The sequence below is a fragment of the Larimichthys crocea genome, chromosome XXIV (genome assembly GCF_000972845.2).
Source record: "Larimichthys crocea isolate SSNF chromosome XXIV, L_crocea_2.0, whole genome shotgun sequence".
Lineage (NCBI taxonomy): Eukaryota > Metazoa > Chordata > Actinopteri > Sciaenidae > Larimichthys > Larimichthys crocea.
Window position 1 is genome coordinate 1,579,174 of NC_040034.1, and position 18,466 is coordinate 1,597,639.

The window sequence follows — 18,466 nt, forward strand, 5'->3', positions numbered from 1 at the left end:
AATCGACACCGTCCGTCAAACATCCCATGAACTACTTTCTCCCAGAGAAAACGGTTCCTGTGCTTACCGTGTTCTTGTTTGACCCTTTAAAGCAGTGTTTCCCACAGTCATATATATGTTTAGATAAACATGCTTTTAATTAAATAAAACTACATTTTAACTTTTTTTTTTAAACGTACAAGACATGGTAATCCTGGAGTTTTTTGGGCTTGGCCTTGAGAAGTTTGCATTCATACTTAAACTGACAGAAGCTGGACATTTAAGCCACTTTCACAACTTCTCTGCTTGTTGACTGACTAGTTCAAACAATCACAGCAACTGGTAGACCAATGCATTGTGATTGTATCAAACAGAAGATGAGGAGCAGGCTAGAAAAGTCTGATTAACTTCTAAATCCACCCCCCCAGATGTGTAGACGTTCCCCTTTAAGATCAGCCTCGTAATAAATTTGTGTTTCACGGTACAAGTACTCCTGTTTGGGAATCGCTGCTTTAAAGGATCACATTATTACAGGTCATCGAGGAAAGCCACATGTATTTTTTAGTTTTTTTCTGGCAGCATCGTCAGAGGTTTGGCCACTTCAGCACCGAGGACAGTTCCAGAAAATCCCGTAACTATAAAAGCCAAGCGAACGAGCCAAAACAGCGTCTGTCCAAAACATCATCACGTCCACAGACAATATATATAGAAGCGCAAAAGCAACTAAACTGAGAAGCTTTCAGGGCAAAATGTTGGATTTTTTTTTTCTCTTTTTAAACTTTCAGCTTCGGCGCCTCTTTAAACACATTACACGACTCCACCGGGCAGAAGTTCAGAAGCACGCGAGAGCATCCCAAAGTCCAAATCCTTTGATTTTTAAAATGCACAACAACAGACACTGGTTTATACAAAAAAAAAAAAACAGTTCAAACTACCAGCCCTCTAATTCATGTTGCAGAAAGGTACAAAGGTTTAGCTTATCAGGTGAAAGGGAGAAGCAGAAAAGAGGAAGCACTGTAGGCAGAAAAGGAACTTTCGTCCAAATTCAAAGAATCTACAAAAAAAAAACTGACAAATTAAAACTGGACTTTCCTCCCCTCCTCTCCTCCTCACTAAACAAGCTGTTCATCAAAGGAAGAGGGGAAACCTAGTTTGAAAATCAACCCCACGAGACGTTGCTACTAAAGCAATCCTTTCCTGTGATGCGCCGTTATTTCCCCCCCCCTCCTACAAAAGAAAGTGAGCTGGGTCCCACGGACGCAGCGAGCGGAGTACGGGAGTATTTTCTTTGGAACAAACAGCACTGCAGTACATCAGCTAATAGAACTTGGCTCCCAGAGGGTGGGGAGGCTCAATATAGGACTTCTCCTCTTCCTCCACTTGAGCTATTAATACACCCAAACAAAAGAAAAGAGGCTTAATGAGGCAGCGACGGGGAACTCATGCAAACTAAGTTAGAGGAGAGCTTTGTAGTGTTTCAGCTCAGAGGATTCCGGCTTCTTCACACGCCAATGCTTCTCCTATTGTGGCCCGATGCCGTAAGAGTAAAAGTACATTACATGTGCATCGCATTACGCCCTTTTAAGCATTATGTTTGGACCCATCTGGTGAGGTCTTTTCTTTTTCTTTTTTTTGAGATGGCAAAAGCAACACAACAGTGAAAAGATATGCATAGTTCAAAAGCATGATAATGTGCCGGGATGTGGATATTACAGATCCTATAAAGAACCTCACTGTACACTGTTACAAAAACATATTTCAACCCGGGTTGGACAAAACAAACCGTGATATTATGAAGCTTTTTTTTTTCTTCTTTGCATATTTGCATGAAAAGGAAAGATCTCATGCAGCTTAGAGCAGCTACCTTGAAGTTAATGCTTTGGTTCAGATTCAGAGTGCATTAAAATGGAAGAAGATGAGGGAGTGTATTTTAAATGCACACAGTAGTCTTAACAACTAAGAATATGTATCCTGATTGAGCAGGAGAAACCGCCTCGAGGCGGCTTCCGCATACCGAACACAAAACAGCCCCTGTACATATGAACAGAGTAAAGTATTTCAGCTGTTACCGTGGAAACAGACTAACACACAAACAAAAACAGAGTATGGCATTTTCTTTGCCTGACTACTCTGGCTAAACACCAGCGTTGTAACATCACAACATTACAATATTCAGGCTACTGTAAAAAATAAAATAAAAAACAAAAACAAAAAAAGGGGTTTTGGTGTTTACATCCATCACATCTCGAACAAACAGCAAAAACTTCAAAGTTTTCCCCCCTGATTTTTTAGTCAGGGGATAAGTCAAATGTGCAAGTAAACAAACTCGCGTTAAATCAAGTAAGAGGTTTTGATGTTTCAGTTCACATCACGCACCGCGGGGGCTTAATACTAAACCAGATATCTGAGTGAGAGCTGGCTGTCACACAGTGCAAAGATCACCGTTTGAAGTCATGCGGTACGACGTGGTAAATAGAGCACGGGGCGGTGTCAAAGGTAAACGGAGTGTTTGTTGGAGGTCAAACTTTTAAATAAAGGGTAGATATATATCGCAAGACTACACCTTTTTTATATATACTGCATTAAAACAGCGTTAATCGATCACCACCTTTAACTCGCAGGCTAAACTTTGCCCGTCACCTGATTCGTTTGCATGTTTTTTGGCACATGAACTTTTCAAATTTTAACATTGTCGTTAAGCCACCGAAGGCTCAAAGGATCTCAAACTTCTTAACGCGTTCACCTCAAACTAAGCTGATCTGAATTTTCCCCCCATTCACAGGGTTCTTGCTCCAATCCAATTGGTTTGTAAGTGATAATGAGACAAATTAAAGTCCCTATACCGCAACGAAGGCAAATCCGCCGCTGGGCTAAATATACCGACTCGAGGATCAGAGAATGTGGAACAGCAGCAATCCCCGAGCCTTGAAAGTAGTCACACTCCCACATCGGAGGCAAAAATAAGTCTAAATATAGCTCTTCTTGTTGGGGTCACATCCCCTCAGGCAACAGTACTCCCCATACGACGATAAAAACCACAGATTTGGCTGAACATACTACATCCACATTTGGTTGTTCCTACAAAAAAACATCTTTACGCTTTTTTAAATCCTTACGAACAAGGATTTCTTTTCTTTTTTTTTAAACCATTGGACACAGCTGTAGTTCAATCCCCAAAAATATCATCAGCCTCACTCCATAAATAAATCTCTAAGTCCAAAAGGACTTTGGTTACATAAATTTAACTGTTTCACAACCATTAACCAAGTAGCTGATGGTGTTAATCTCTTCTCGCCTATAATAATCTTACACTATCTACATAACTGTGTCTCAGTAACCTACTTGAAGCACTGACGTCTGTGATGATTACAAAGACGTATGAACAAACATCAGACTACATGGAAAAATACACACATACACAAAATGTCTTTTTTTTTACTGTACACTTAACTGTATCCGTTATTTCTTTTCAGATCGATCTGAACCATAAATAAGTTAACAATATAGCTTATCATAAATAAATTTCAGTCTGTAAAATTCACATATAAATACCCTGCTCCATCTTGCAGAGACTTCCCAGGAAAAGAGAAGTGGACCCACGTTACGTTACGTTACGCTGCAGCGCTGCACGTTGCGTTTCTTAACTCTCCTCGTGACAAAAAAAAAGTACAAAGCATCCGCGGTGTAAACACTACGACTTTCCCTTTAAAACCTCTGGAGGCGTGGACAAAGACAAAGGTGAATGGAGCGGACGGACTGAGCTGTGATTTTTTTCTGACGAGACTAAAGATGTCTCTGCATTGTCTGTCCGCACCAGGGGGGGCAGTAGGGCAGCCCTTTTTTTTTTATTTGAGACGCCGGTGACTTCTTTCCTGGTCCAGTCCCTGATTGATACAGTCTGTGTGTGGAAGTGAGAGAGAAAGAAAAGGGGATATAGGCTATTGCTAGTGATGATTGATTGATTGATACTGAGGTGACGGTTGCCGCTCCTGCTGCATGCTGTAGTTTTGGGAGACGTGCGGACGTCCATGCAATTGAGCCAGAGGCAGAGAGCTGTCAGGGACAAGAGAGAAAGAGAAGAGAGCTGTCTCTTACTGGTCCAAGAGATCCTGCGGATCACGAAAATATCTGAAATCAAGCCTTTTTTCCCCTCTTGCCGTCTCACTGTCCTTCTGAGAAGTCGAAGGCCGGGTGCGCTGCTTGGTGCTCAGAGTCTGTTCCCAGCGCCACGGGCGTGTTGACGGGCGTGCTGTTGGAGGGCTGAAGGTTGGCGTCGCCCCCTGGGAAAGTCTTCTCCTGAGACTGGGAGGAGGACGACGAGGAGTGGGTGCTCTCGCTGGAACTGCTGCGGGTCTCTGTGCTGGTACTTGTCTTTTTCATCTTCCTCCTCTTGGCGAGCGGCGCTTTATCCACCGTCTGCAGGCGGAAACCTTCCCGCTTACATTTGTTAAATGCCTGGAACAAACACAAAAAGGGACTTTAGATTTCTCAGAATTATTTACTTGTCAAAGGACGCACTGATCCAGCTCTTTGTCTCCTGATAGCGATTAAGAACTCCTGGAACTCAGAGTTTTTCCTAAAAATAGAGTCCTGATACTTTATCCGTGTCCTCGCTGGAGTCATTTTTATATCAGGTCACACGACACCTCAGCCTGCTGGAACACTGAAATCTGAGCTGGCACGGCTGAATGAGTGAAACATTTTTAGACAATGAATTTTATGTGGATCAGTACATCTGGCTAATACCTGATCAGCTTAAATAAGGTCAGTATCAGCTCTGATACTGATCCTGAATATCAGTTTGGTGCACTGTGGCATCTCCCCATCTTTTCTGCACTGTTTGATTCATATATTTTGTGTTATCAAGTGTATTTTACCAATGAAAATATATATATATTTTAAAAATGGACTTGAATGAACTAGGCCTGACACTTCTGATCATAGTTTTGTAGTTGTTATGGTGATATAGGCCTCATCGATATCTTCAGATCAAAGAATTTACAGCTTCCATCACAAAGGACAAAGAAAAACCTCAAAACTAAGAATCAGCTTCTCAATTTAGCTTGGAAAGGATTCATTAATTATTAAAATGATACACTGTCTGTTTGCCTGACTGCACTTTAGCCAGTTCACCTCATAATACTCTTATAATAATCGATATATTTTGCCTTTCATGTCAAGCAGCATGGGTTTAAAAGAGGCGTCTGTACAAACCACAAATTTTACAGGAAGCCAAAAGGTGGAGTCTAAAAACATTTTCGTACATTAAAGGTTGCTTTGACGTAAGTGTGGACGGAGGCGGTGGAGGAGCCGAGGATGTCCGGGGTCATGAGTGGATTGGAGGACAGCTGGCTGTCGTCCTGCAGCCAGGCGTTGTAACGCAGGCCGCACATCTTAATCCTCTTGTTCGGGTCCACCGTCAGCAGCTCTGTGGGAGCGAGACACAAAATTTAAACTTCAGCGCTGTCAACGCGCGAGTGAGGAGGCGAGCCACAAAGAGGAAGTGACTGCGTCCTCAGGAAGCTGACTCACCGCGGGCAGCTCTGTGAGTGAGTCTGAAACGCTCGCTAAGGTGCGTTCACATCTGAGATTGTGCTTTTGAACCAGAGTCTCATGGTGACGTAACATTCGATCTTTCAACCACAGGTGTCTATGCTCACCTTGGATGAGGTCCTTGGCCTGCTGGGACACATTTCTCCAGGCCTCGCCCTCGAACGAGAAGTCCCCGTGTTTGATTTTCTTCATGATTTCCTCAGCACTGGTGTGTGTCAGGCTCTTCTCCTGACACTGAAAAGGCACCTGGCCAGACAGCATGGTGTACTGAGAACAGAAGAAAACACACAATCTGCTCAGTTCTAAGCATTTCGTACCGTCAGTGTGGCCGCTGCTTGTTAATCGCATCGCCTACGATGAGCTGGGAAAGTAACGGGGACTCGTGTTCAAACGTATCTGCTGTCGAAATAACAACATGCTTTAGAAAGGGCTCTTAACCGATCACGACTGTCCGCATTATTCCATTGTTGTGCTGCATGTTGACCGTGGCTGAACCAGCACTAAACATAAGAGCGGCCCGTGCTCAGCTGAATGAACAGGATACTCTCACCTTGGCCTGCTTACGTCTACCCCCTGAATTTTTTTTTGAAATGACAGGAGTTGCAAACAGCCCTTTTGGCGGTGGAGGATCTGTCGTGCTCTGATCTTCCTCCCTCTCTGTGTTGGCTCACTTTGCTTCCAGGGCATTGTGCACACAGCTTGTCAGCAGCCATTTCATCAAACCTCCATAAGGCACACTACTCCTATATGCCCCTTCAGGGGGCGACGATGCAGAACAGCACTTGCGCAAAGGGAGCCCAGACTCTGTATGGATGACTGGCCAAGTACAGAAATCTCTCTCTTTCTCTCTCTTAACTCTCCACCTCCCCCCGTACTGTGTGCCCTCTCCTTCTCCTCTCCACCTCTCCTTTTAAATTTCAGAAAATGGTTGAATTAGGATGACATTTCCGCTGCCGGGAAACACCGTCTCATACGAGCGCAGCCTTAACCAGCTCTAAGAGCCGGGGCTGGTCGCTCTTCGCTCGGCGGCGAGTCTTAAACTGTGTCAGCTCACCACAGGATGCTGAGGCGCTGAACAGAGGCAGGGAGATGAATATCATGCAGAACAGATTAAGAAAGAAAATGCACACACATGCATGCATACATGCATACATACATGTGCATGTTGCACACACGCAAACACACACACACAGCCTGAACTACAGCCAATATCAGCTGATTGCTTAATCAGAATGGCCTGCGGCAAATGTTAAATCCATAAACTGGATCAACAAAAAAAATCAGCACTGTGTGGGGCTCGTGATTAAGCATTTGGTTTTTAGAAATGCTTCAGTTAACATTGTTATGAAAGGCAACTTTGAAGTGGAACTGGAAGCTGTGGCTTTCTTTATTTTTTTTTTTAGAGAATTATAAATTTATAATCAGGTCACTCTCCTGGAGCGTTGTAAAAAAGTGAGGCGATATACTTGTGATGTGACTTTGCAGTCGCTGCTGAATAGAGCTAATCAATGATCTGTCATTTAGTCCTGTTTGTGACCGAGCAGCGTTATTAATATCATCACTGGAAGCTTTTTAATTTTAACACGAGTATGATCAGAAACTCTGAACCTGAACATTAAAAAAAAGAATAGCACAAAGTCTGTGCTTCCCGTGTCAAGGGTCAAAATATGTGATAACTTGCCACAAATACTATAATGAAGCCACATCATAATACTTAATGTAATGTACTTTATATGTATAATAATGTACTTTTTAAGACAGGATTAGATGTGACACGTGAGAGTGAATAATCACATTAAAAGCTGTAACCAGCTTATTTATTTGATAAATTAATAACTTGATATGTTGCCCTTCCCATCACAATAATGTCAAGTTGAATAATGAATGATCCTCCGTCAGTCCTGCCACCAGTATTTTGTTTTAACCCGAGCATCGCTCCGTCATCCCCGCGCCCACTCACCAGAATGACCCCCAGGCTCCACAGGTCGCAGGACTCGTCGTAGCCGTCGTATTTGAGTATCTCCGGCGCCGCGTACTGCAGCGTGAAGCAGGGAGTCTTCAGGAGTTGATTGTCTGGCGGTTTGAGGCGAGCAAAGCCAAAGTCTATGATTTTTATCTCGGAGTTCTCACTCTCGTCTGTGAAGAGCAGGTTCTACGAAGCAATTCGAGACACGGGAGAGCAATCATTTCTTTCTGCTCTGCACAAAACTGAGCCACTCAAGAGCTCGCTAAATTGGACAGCAAAGACTTGTCTTGACCGGCTACTTCTGACCCATGTTTGGGTCAAACAATTTTACCCTTGTTCTGTAAAAGATTGCAGTCAGAATGTGGCGGTACCACAGATCACACTAAGTTGAGAAAAACACAGTAATTCGCTTTGATGGTGCATCTGTATTCATCACGAAGACGCTAAACTGTGCTCGGACAGAGAAAGAACGTTCTGTACGATACCTCTGGTTTAAGGTCCCTGTGCACCACTCCCACGTCGTGCATGTGACTGACGGCCGACACGAGTTTTCTCATGATGCGGCTGGCTTCTGTCTCGCTGAAATGTTGCTTTCTGCGGATCCTCTCCAGCAGCTCCCCTCCGCCAAGCAGCTCCAGGACCAGGTATGTGTGGAGCTGCAGCAAACACACACACACACACAATATATTTACACTTCTCACCAACCTCTGCTACACCCATTCCCTACCTTCATGCTCTCAGATAGCACAGCAGATGCAAACAATCTGACTGGTACTGAAAAACTGTGCTAATGGACGTTAAATCTCTGCTTTCACAGCTTGAACTGCAAGTTGAAAACGGCCCGAATGTTAACGTGTGAAATGGTGGATGAGATTTTTATTTTTGTTGCATAATAAAAAAAGCAAAAACAGCCCATCCTTGATCCCATGATGGTGAGATCAAACCATAATGGTATTGAGTAAAAGTGAAAGGGGCCAAACAAATTGGGAAGAGAATAATGTGTCTGGGCAGCGGGGTAGAGTTTCTCATTAGTGCTGGGTCTGTGGAACAAAGGCAGGACTCGGTCGAGGCGAGGCGAGGCAGCGCTCCTTTGATCTGGGTCACAGGCAGTGGTACAGTAATAACCCCACTGAGCTCATCAGGACTAAAGTGGTGCTCCTGGGCTTGAAGGACCGGAGCTAATGAACCTGTACACAGTCAGCCACACGGGCACACCTTCCCAATAACGGAGGTAAAGCTTCAGTTGGAACACATGCACACTTAGTTTGGTTTGGAGTGCGCGGCTCGATTAGCAACACAAGTAAATCTAGGTTGTTTGTATTCAGTGTTACAAAATGGATGTTTGTACAGCTGCAGTTTAAAAATACGTTTGGTGTGAAATATCGAGCACACGGAGAGATGTTTATGGGACAATACATGAAGAGACAAACCTCGAGGGCTTCGAGCTACCCCATTAATCTGCCTTGTTCCAGTTCCAGGACTTAATAAGGCTGCAGTCCCCCCACAGGCTCCACTGAGAGTCGTGCAAAAAACAGAATTTACAGAGAGGAGAACGTAACCGTTAAAACCGCTGCGATCGACCTTACCTGGTCGTGGTAAATTTCGTGCAACTTGACAATGTTGGGGTGGCCGTCGCAGAGCTTCAGGGCTGCGATTTCCCGCTGAGTCTGCGCCTCCATCCTACAGCAAACACAAGCAGGAAGCCAGATCACTGCCACGGAGTACAACATAAATACACACACACACAATCAGGTGAGAAACTGACTCTCCAGAGGGCAGCTGTTGTTGTTTCCTTTTTAACAGGTTTTTAAATTGCAATTTTGGTCTAAATTTGGCACTTTTCACTTAATTATGCATAAGTGCCTTTGCATTACATATTAGTAAATAACAAGCTGTGTACTGTAACCCTGTCAGTGGTTTGAGAAAGGCATTTCTATCAAGTCTGAAGTGCAGTTTTGCTCTGAAACATGCACAATTAGAAAACAATGTGGTGCTGTTACTTTCCAAACGTGCCTACCTGGACATCAGAAACACAAACATGCTTTTATAATATTGCCCTAGTGAGGATTACTCTTACTAGGGCCAGAATATTTGGTTGGTTTAGGAGAGTAGTATGAGACTGCAGTTTTGTAGCAGCAGAGATGTATTTACATTGATCTAACCCACGTGTGGAAACCATAAACGAACTAATGAGGCTAATAAAATCTGAGAAATTATGTAAATAAGTCAAATCATGACATTGTTTAACACTGGCAGTTTAATAGAATATTTCGAAACTCGTTTTTTTAAAGACTGTGTTTAAGGTTGGCTGTACCTCTTGCTGACAATCTTCACTGCATATTTCTGTCCCGTCTTCTTGTGCGTGCACCGTCTGCAGATGGAGAAGCTGCCCTCTCCCAGAACGCTGTCCCTCAGGTCCATCTCATAACTCATATAGAAGGGTGAGTCCTGTAGAGGGGAGCAGGGGGATCAAACACAAGCTGTTTGACACAGTCACCTCAATTAAACAATGTTAAGTCTTATAATAGACCCTTTTTCTTTTCCTCAGCCTTTCCTCCCCACATTGTAAAATACTGCTGATTATAAAATCGACTTGTTGCTGTGTTATCACCACGAGTTGATCTGCAACTCGCCATGAAAATGAGGAACCCGGTCAAACTCGTCGTTGTGCAATGTTGCGTTTCATTCGTTAAAATAACAAAAAGAGAGAGAAGCATGGTCGTGCATAGAAACTGCACGGTGAGAAAAAAAAAAGGTTTGAATGAAGATATTAAAGACGGCTACAAGACAAGACAGGACAGGTGTTAACCAGCTGTCAGTGTAATAACACGGTGAGCTGCAGCTTTATTGGCATTCTGAAAACATTTGCAGGATATTGTTGCCCAACTGCTCGGCTGAAACTTCCCTTTTCTCGTGTGTGTGTGATCAAGGTTCAAGCCGAAATGCAGATTGTTATACTGACAACAATATAATTTAATATTGCAGCATGCACTGCTAAGTGAAAAGCATTAACATGATTAAGTAACAACATAACAAATCCGATAAAAAAATCTCAAATATGTTAAATAAATCAACATAACATCAACACATCGGCCGGTTCCCAGAGACCTGAAGCATGCTGCCTTCTCAAAAACCTAATTTTGTTTTGCACAGATACACACAGCACCCAAACAAATGTCTGAAAATGCGAGTGCAGTAAAATAAGTACAGTAGAAAAAAAAAAAGAAAGTTCCAGTGGGACGGAGAGGAGGAGGAGGAGGAGGAGGACGAGGAGGAAAAGTCTCATCTGTCTGTGACAGCAGCCATTAGCTTAAGTGTGTTTGTACAGGGGGATCCAAGTCCATTCATCTTACCTTCATCATGGCGCTGCGGGCCACCGCAGCAGAGCCTGGCCTCTCAGAGCCCCCACACAGCTGGACAGGGTCATCCATCACCACATTCCTCTTGAACAGGATGGAGGGGGCCATGAAAGAGTAGCCCTGCACGCAGAGACACATGAACTCTAAGTGTTTACATTTTTTTTTTTTTTATATGGACAGAGGGAAAGGAAACATCGCTTCAGTTCACAGCCTCAAAGGACTGCGGCACTAAAACCTCCCTGATTATACTTTATTTTCTAGATTACATAGATATATTTCTAGATTCGCTTTCGCACTTTTCTTCGAAGCCTGTCAAGCTCCGCAATAAACCTAAATTCTGCCGCTGAATTGTGACAAATTCTGTCCAATTTCGTGAGTGACAGCGGCTGTCCAGCTGTGCCCATTGTTAGACCTGTCATTGTGGAGCACTGCCTGCTTAATTCCAGCTGTGGGGAGCCCAAAGCATCGAGCTTGGCATTAATCTCTCTTTCCCCTTTTTTCACCGACGACGACGCGCACACACACAGCTGTGTGGTATGTAGTGACAAGCCATGGATGGACGGAAGGATGGATGTTGAATGAATGAGATGCCCTAAATTGCCGGGCTTGAATATTTGATTGCTCTGCTGTGAAATTACATCTTGGCACTCTTAATGCAATTTTAATTTTGTTTTGTGAGGCACGGTGGGGGAGCAAGTGCAAACGGCTTAAAATTGGGATTGCTGTCGTTATCTCAGAGATTGCTAGGCTTGCAAATTATAAAGACCACAAAATTTCAGACTATGTGAATGGCAGCTGAGAGCGAAAAAAAGCCAAGATGAAGTTGGCAATCAAAGACTGAAGGCGTAACCGAGACAGACGTGGTGATGCTCTCAAAGTGTAACCTTTTATTCCATGAGAGAAGCCCGTTAATGGATCTATTGATCTACCGAGCTCAAGGATCCAGAAGGCAATCAGAGTTGAAATTTCATGCAATACATCAGACAGCCATCAGCTGGCACGGAGTTGTGGGCCATATTATGGTTCAAAGCTACATCAAAAATAGTCATTCACATCTGTTACTTCAATAAGAGCTGCATATGGCAGCAATTACTCCAATAAAAGACCCTTTAGTCAATTTGAATACCAGTGCACACAGACAGACTCATGTTGACTTACAGCAACCTTTTGAGGACATTCAAAACTTCACTTGATTACTTCAATTGCTGTGGAGTATGTCAAATATAGTCGCAGACAAAAAGCCGATAATGCATAATGCGATTTTTTTCATCCGTGTCAACATTTTCGCACATTTTTCTGCCTGCACCCAGAGCTCAGACAAACATCGGCACAAAGCAGGTGCAAATAGAAATGTTGTCCTGTGCAATGACCTGCGAGGAGCACAAAGGATCCTTCCTGTCTGTAAACAGCAAAACATGAGTCACGACAAATAAAAATAAAATAAAAAAATAAAATAAAAAATAGCCTGTGCCTGTCTTAACATCCCTGAACGCCCTCCCACCTGGAAGATGCGGTCGCAGTTCTGAGGCAGTGCTGCGGGGGAGTAGGTGGGGTCCATCTCTGTGAACTCGTCGGCAAAGTTGCTGACGTCCAGCTCGTCCCGGATCACCGGCTTGAACGGGGCGGGCACCTTCTTAGCTGCCAGGTCCTCCCAGTTAATTTTCTGAAGCGAGTTAAAAAAAAAAGAAAAGAAAAAAAGACAAATATTGTGGTTGGTCCCCGTCCTTATTAACACAGCTTATACAAACACTCAGTTCTCCTAAATACTATTCACTCACAGCAGCCCCATTATGTACGCTAACAGCCCACCCCTGCTATTTAGTTTTTCTAAATATTGTAAAAAAGTAGAGACAGGCAATGAGACCCACCTGGTAAAACGGGTGTTTTTTTACATTCTCTGCTCCATTAGGACCTGAGCCCAGTCTCTTCTTTGGATCTTTGACGAGGAGTCGCTGGATGACATCTTTGGCCAGTGGTCCCATATCTTTGGGGAAAGGAGGGTCCTTTTTTAAAATCCTCCTGTGGTGATGTGAGAGACAGACGAGGTCAGAGTTGTAGAGCGATTAGAACAGAGAGAGACAGGCTGAAAACTGTGGGAAAAAATCCATACTTGGCAATGTCCGTATGCGAGTTCTCGTCCCCGTCGACGGTGAAGGGTGATCCGCCAGTCAGGAGCTCGTACATCAACACGCCGAGGCTCCACCAGTCCACGGCCTGGAATGCATGAAAACACCCACCCGTGACTTTGGCTTCACAGACCAGAAGACAAATCTCAGTGGAAACAACAAATATTTAGGAGCGCAAAGAGAGTCTGAGCTGCTCGATTTGATCGAACAAAAGACAGCATGAAACTAACTCGAAACTATAAATTACCTTGTCATGTCCGGACTCTCCGCCTTCCACGATTTCTGGAGCCATGTATTCGATGGTGCCACAGACTGAAAATGCCCTTTCCATCTGTTTAAACAAATACATTTTAAAATCCAAATATAAAAAACTAAAAATACAGACCATCTCAGACGAACACAGTCCTCTCTGTGTTGAAAAATGCCTGCAAGTTGGCAGGAGAGTGAGAGAACGAATCTGAAGTTCCCTGTGGACTGTTTGTCCACTGGTAGCACTGTTTTTCTTACCCATTATCTATCTTATATAGGCATCATTTACTGGGAGTATGACTATAAAAAACTCACCTAATCTTTAGAGCTTGTAGGACGATTTCTCTCGTGTGAAATAACTGTTCTAACTTTGGCAGTAAATGCTGTGTTAAGAGCAAACTGCTCACAGTCTTTGAGGGCCTTTAAGGCTGCTTCCATCCGCTTTCACGCTCCATCATGAGGAGTTAAAGGATCGAGGAGACATACCGTACCTGATCAAACTCTTTACTGAGGCCAAAGTCCGTGAGAACTATATGACCGCTTGAATCCAGCAGAATATTCTCTAGTTTCAGGTCCCGATAGACGATCCCAAGCTGCAATAACAAAATGATACAAAGAGAGGCAAGTGAAACACAAACCGTCTATGCTATAGATAGATAACTTGTAACTGATGGGGAGGGGTTACCTTGTGTAGATGCTCTAGCGCCAACACAATCTCCCCACTGTACAGGGCGACTTCTTGCTCCTTAAATCGCACCCTTTGCACCAAATGTGTGAAGAGCTCCCCGCCATTTACATAATCTGTAAAGGAAGACACCAAGCATGTCATGTTTCGCCCAAAATAATGTGACGTAGGTTCATTTTTTTTCTATAGAGAAGGGCAAATACTTCAAGTTTCTGTTGATACTAATTCATTGAGCTGGTGAAAGATAATCATGCTTGTATAAACATAACCCAGAAGCGGGCAGTCTGCAGCGCAGGCAGTTTCCTATAAAATACCGAGAATGAGGTGCAGCTTGGTATCCGTCTGGAAGGCGTAGTGAAGTGTGACGAGGAATGGAGATTGACGGATGTGCTCCAGCACTTGCCGCTCCGTCCGTGTGTGTTCAGCAGTTTTTGCCTTTTGTACAATTGTGGCTTTCTTCAAAACCTTCATGGCGTACAGCTTCCCCGCATCATGACCGCTCACTTTCCTCACCAGGAACACCTTGCCGTACGCTGGAAGGTTAAAATAAACAGAGACAGAGAGCAAAGTTCAGCGCAGAGCCCGAAGGCATAAACAGAAATTACTCGTATGACGCGCTTATCAATCCTAAAACACACAATAATCGGATGTCGGACTGGCTCATCTAAATGAGTTCAAGACAGAGAGAGACTAAAGGTGAAAGCTTTACTCACCTCCAGTGCCCAGCACCTTTAATAGCTCAAAGTTTTCAATGCCCACCCTCTCTACATGGCCTGTCAGGTTGGCTGAAGGCAGAAAGAAAAGAGAAAAGAGAGTCACTCAAATCATGTAAGAAAACAAAGAGAAAAATAAATGTTACAGCATGTTATGTCTGCAGATCTCCCTCAAGGCGCCTCAGAAAATGATGCGTCAAAGTATATTTTCATAATATCAACGAGTGGTTAGACCTTAAAAAGGAAACAAAGAATATTTTCCACATCAGGTGTTTTTTCAAGGCTTCTCCGGAACACGGGACAATATATGTTTATATTCACTGCATTATAAATCTCCCACCTACCACGATTGATGCCACGATACTGCAGACAACTCACTTGGAGTGACCTATAAGCCGATTATTAATAATAAACTATTAATAATTTAAGATGAAGAGGTGGAGGTGGATCTTAGTATGAAAGCAAAGGGTCTGATTTATTTCAGATATATACTCTAACATCTTTAAAAGCAGCTCCTTCCTTCTCGTCTTAAATACTAAAAAGTTAAAAGGATGTTTTGTTAACGAACTGAAAGCATCATCGGTGAATACATTTTCGATGTCTATTCAGTTCAGTACCGTTAATGCAGCCATGACGTAAACACATTTCAAAAGGATCCGCTTTTGTTTTTTAAGCCACTGCTTCCAAAAAGCTGCAGACCTTGCACGAACACGCAAACAGACTTCTGTTGCCCGTCCCACGTGATGTATTCTTGCATTTCATTTGGATACAAAGAGACTCTCGGGCCATGATGCTTCGAAGGACAATGAAATGGGATCAGTGTTTTCAAAACACTGGATGGTTGCAGCAGACTGGTAGCACTGGGTCATCTTTGTGAGATTACATAATGAGTTAACTTCCTTCATGTGAACAAAGACCTAAAAGCAAACAAATCTTGGACTCTGTCAAATATGCAATACGAGTTCATCATCCATGCATATCTTCCGGAGAAGATACGGAGTGAATCCAGCACACTGTGTCAGTGACTCCTCGTGTCTTTCTAAATCACAGCGTCCCAGTACAGCTGACTGAGCATAGCACGCTCTCAGACATGCGTGTCCATTGTAGTGAATACATTCCTTCTGTCTCACACTCTGAAAATAGGCTACTGAGCAATTAAAAACGGCTGATTTAATCTCTGCTGCCGCTGCTGCTGCTTCTTCTCCTGTTACACACACACACACGAGAAGAAACGAATACTGCGACTGTTAGTCGCAACTACCGCGTCGTCTCGAAAAACAACAACAACAACAACAACAACAATCCCATCATTCAGATTTGAGGTCAAAAGGTTCAGGTTGCGTAACACCACCCCCCCCTTCTTTTGTCAAGCTCACCCCTGCTGTGGCCAAGTTTGATTTCTGTGTTTATTAATAGACAAGACAGCAGCGTCCAGCCAAGATGATGCCACACTGCAAGATAAGGGGGAAATGTCCGAGCGTTTCAAAATAAACATTAAATTGTGTAGTCTGGTTGGAAAAGAAAAGTTCTTCTTCTATCTATTAAAAAAACTACATGTAAGGGGGCGGTCGGGAGCGTAGTGGGTTAAGCGGCCGCCCCGTGTGTGGAGGCTATAGTCCTCGCTGCAGCTGGTCCCCGGTTCGAATCCCGCATCGGACGGCTAATTTACTTCGTGTCACTTACCCTCTCTCTGCTTCCTGTCTATCTTCAGCTGTACTATCAATAAAGGCATAAAAGGCCAAAAAATGTTTTTAAAAAAATACATGTAAGGGGCGGTCGGGAGCGTAGTGGGTTAAGCGGCCGCCCCGTGTGTGGAGGCTATAGTCCTCGCTGCAGCTGGCCTCCGGTTCGAATCCCGCATCGGACGGCTAATTTACTGCATGTAAAAGCTCTGGCATGGACTGGACGGACAGGTATGTTTGTCCTCAGGTGTCTATAGTAGTGTGGCCAGTGTGAAATCTAATACAAAAGTGCCAGTGACATCTAGACTGCATATTTAGGGCAGGGCAGTAAATGGGGGGGGTGCAGGCAGGAAGGCAGGCAGGCAGGCAGCAGTAGTCATGTTGCAGCCTGCATACAGCATGCAGCAGCACTGTGTTATTATTATAAAGCAGCTGTGGCTGACTGTGTCCAACTTTCATTCACACACACACACACACACACACACACACACACACACACACATCATGAATATTTGGGACAGAGGACATCTGACTGTAAAGACTTCAGTGTGTGTGTGTGTGTGTGTTCATTCAACAACAACAACAACAACAAGAGGATGATGTTGACGTGCATCCTTCTTTATAACAAAGCACTGCAGCAAGAAGTAACCGCCGACTAAAATACATATTAAACAATTAAAAATCAAAGTTAAAGACCGCGGTACACAAACTTACACTCGCAGTGTTTAGCCTCGTTACACGTTAACAACTAGCCCGAGCTAATGTCATTACCGCGGTTATTAAGCAGCAGTTAGCTGACGTTGGTTAACCGTTAAAGGCAGAGAGGGGTTAGCGGTAGCCGTTACGGTGACCGTTAATAACGGTCGTTCGCCTTTCCTCTGCCATTTTTTTTTTTTGACTCACTACAACACACACACACACACATTGACAGTGACAGCTAACCACCAGCAGCAGCTAGCCTAAAGATACAAAATCAAACTTTTTATTTATTTTGTTTGTCTTTTTTAAAAACCAGCTCACGCAGCTAACTTACTTAATCCATACCTGGTGTATACTGAACAAACGTGAATTCAAAAAAATCATCTTTTCAAATTAAAATGCCAAAATATGCTGTTTGTTAGTTCGCCATCGTCCTCCAGAACAACTCGTGAGAAGTGTTTTCTGATCCGACACCACCGGGGTTCATTTTAGGCACAGGCGGAAAAAAAAATTGCTACTTTCTTAAGTGTTAGGGGACCTTTGTTGTCATGGTTACAAAGACAACCATGTGGTTAAGGTTTGGGGGGGAATGAAACAGGAAACAAACAGCAGTCTGGGGTTTTGTTGACCCGATGAGCGAGAGCAGGAATTCACAATCGTGGCTAAAAAACAAAGTTTTGAGCATCGAGATTTGTGTGCAAACATTACAAAGAATGATTGTAAGAGAGGAGAACAGGTGTCTGAGAAAGTGTGTGTGTGTGTGAATGAGAGAGAGAGAGTGTGTGTGTGTGTGAGGCAGACAGTGTGTGTGTATTCTAAAAGCAGGGGGTCTCTTCCAATCGGTCGAAACACAAAGAGCTTCTCAGCGTGAACACACCAGGGGGGCTCTTAGAAAACCCATCAGCTCACAGGGAAAGGGCAAAGGAAAGACTTACATATAGGAAACAGGCTGTATAGGAGGAGCACACACACACACACACACACACACACACACACACATCCTCTGCATACTTCCAGGCTTTAAAAAACGCAGAAAATATTTGTACAGCACGCGTCAGAGCTGCACCCCATGCTGCCAGGTGACAATCCACAACCCTAAGATCAACATATTAGTGTACAAACACAGGCAGGTTGTCAGATCTCGCGGGGACCGTCACACACAGAGGCAGGACGGCAGACCCTCCCACCGTGTTTCCATTGTAGCGGCCATTGTAACAGTTTTGTCTGAGCCATATGGGCTGGTTTAGGGGATGTGGACCCCCGGCAGCTGAGGCTTTGTCCCCGTGTCACAGAGGTCGCTGGGATTGTGTTCCCAGCTAATTCCCTCTTTCAGGGACTGCAGATCAGAGTCTATAATGATCTGGGCGGCCTAGCACAGGGATTACTGCTGCTGCCTCTGACATCAGCAGGCTTGTGTGTGTGTGTGTGTGTGTGTGTGTGTGTGTGTGTGTGTGT

At 43.9% G+C, this 18,466-nt stretch overlaps 1 protein-coding gene across 2 annotated transcripts; it reads right to left on the reverse strand.

Moving 5' to 3' along the window:
- Positions 1–544: 544 nt before the first annotated feature.
- On the reverse strand, positions 545–16,163 carry rps6ka5 (ribosomal protein S6 kinase, polypeptide 5). Of its 2 annotated transcripts, XM_027274925.1 has the most exons (17): positions 16,007–16,158; positions 14,631–14,702; positions 14,232–14,450; positions 13,918–14,033; positions 13,724–13,825; positions 13,231–13,314; positions 12,968–13,071; positions 12,726–12,876; positions 12,359–12,520; positions 10,852–10,977; positions 9,813–9,946; positions 9,085–9,178; positions 7,984–8,154; positions 7,493–7,684; positions 5,640–5,799; positions 5,244–5,407; positions 545–4,434 (listed from the first exon to the last, which is right to left on the reverse strand). In XM_027274925.1, the coding sequence occupies exons 3-17, from the start codon at positions 14,386–14,388 to the stop codon at positions 4,141–4,143; spliced, it is 2,211 nt and encodes a 736-aa protein (XP_027130726.1). In that variant the 5' UTR covers positions 14,389–14,450; positions 14,631–14,702; positions 16,007–16,158; the 3' UTR covers positions 545–4,140. The 2 variants fall into 2 exon arrangements, with proteins under 2 accessions (XP_027130726.1, XP_027130727.1); XM_027274926.1 differs by lacking the exon at positions 7,493–7,684 and having other exon boundaries at positions 16,007–16,163.
- Positions 16,164–18,466: the final 2,303 nt, after the last annotated feature.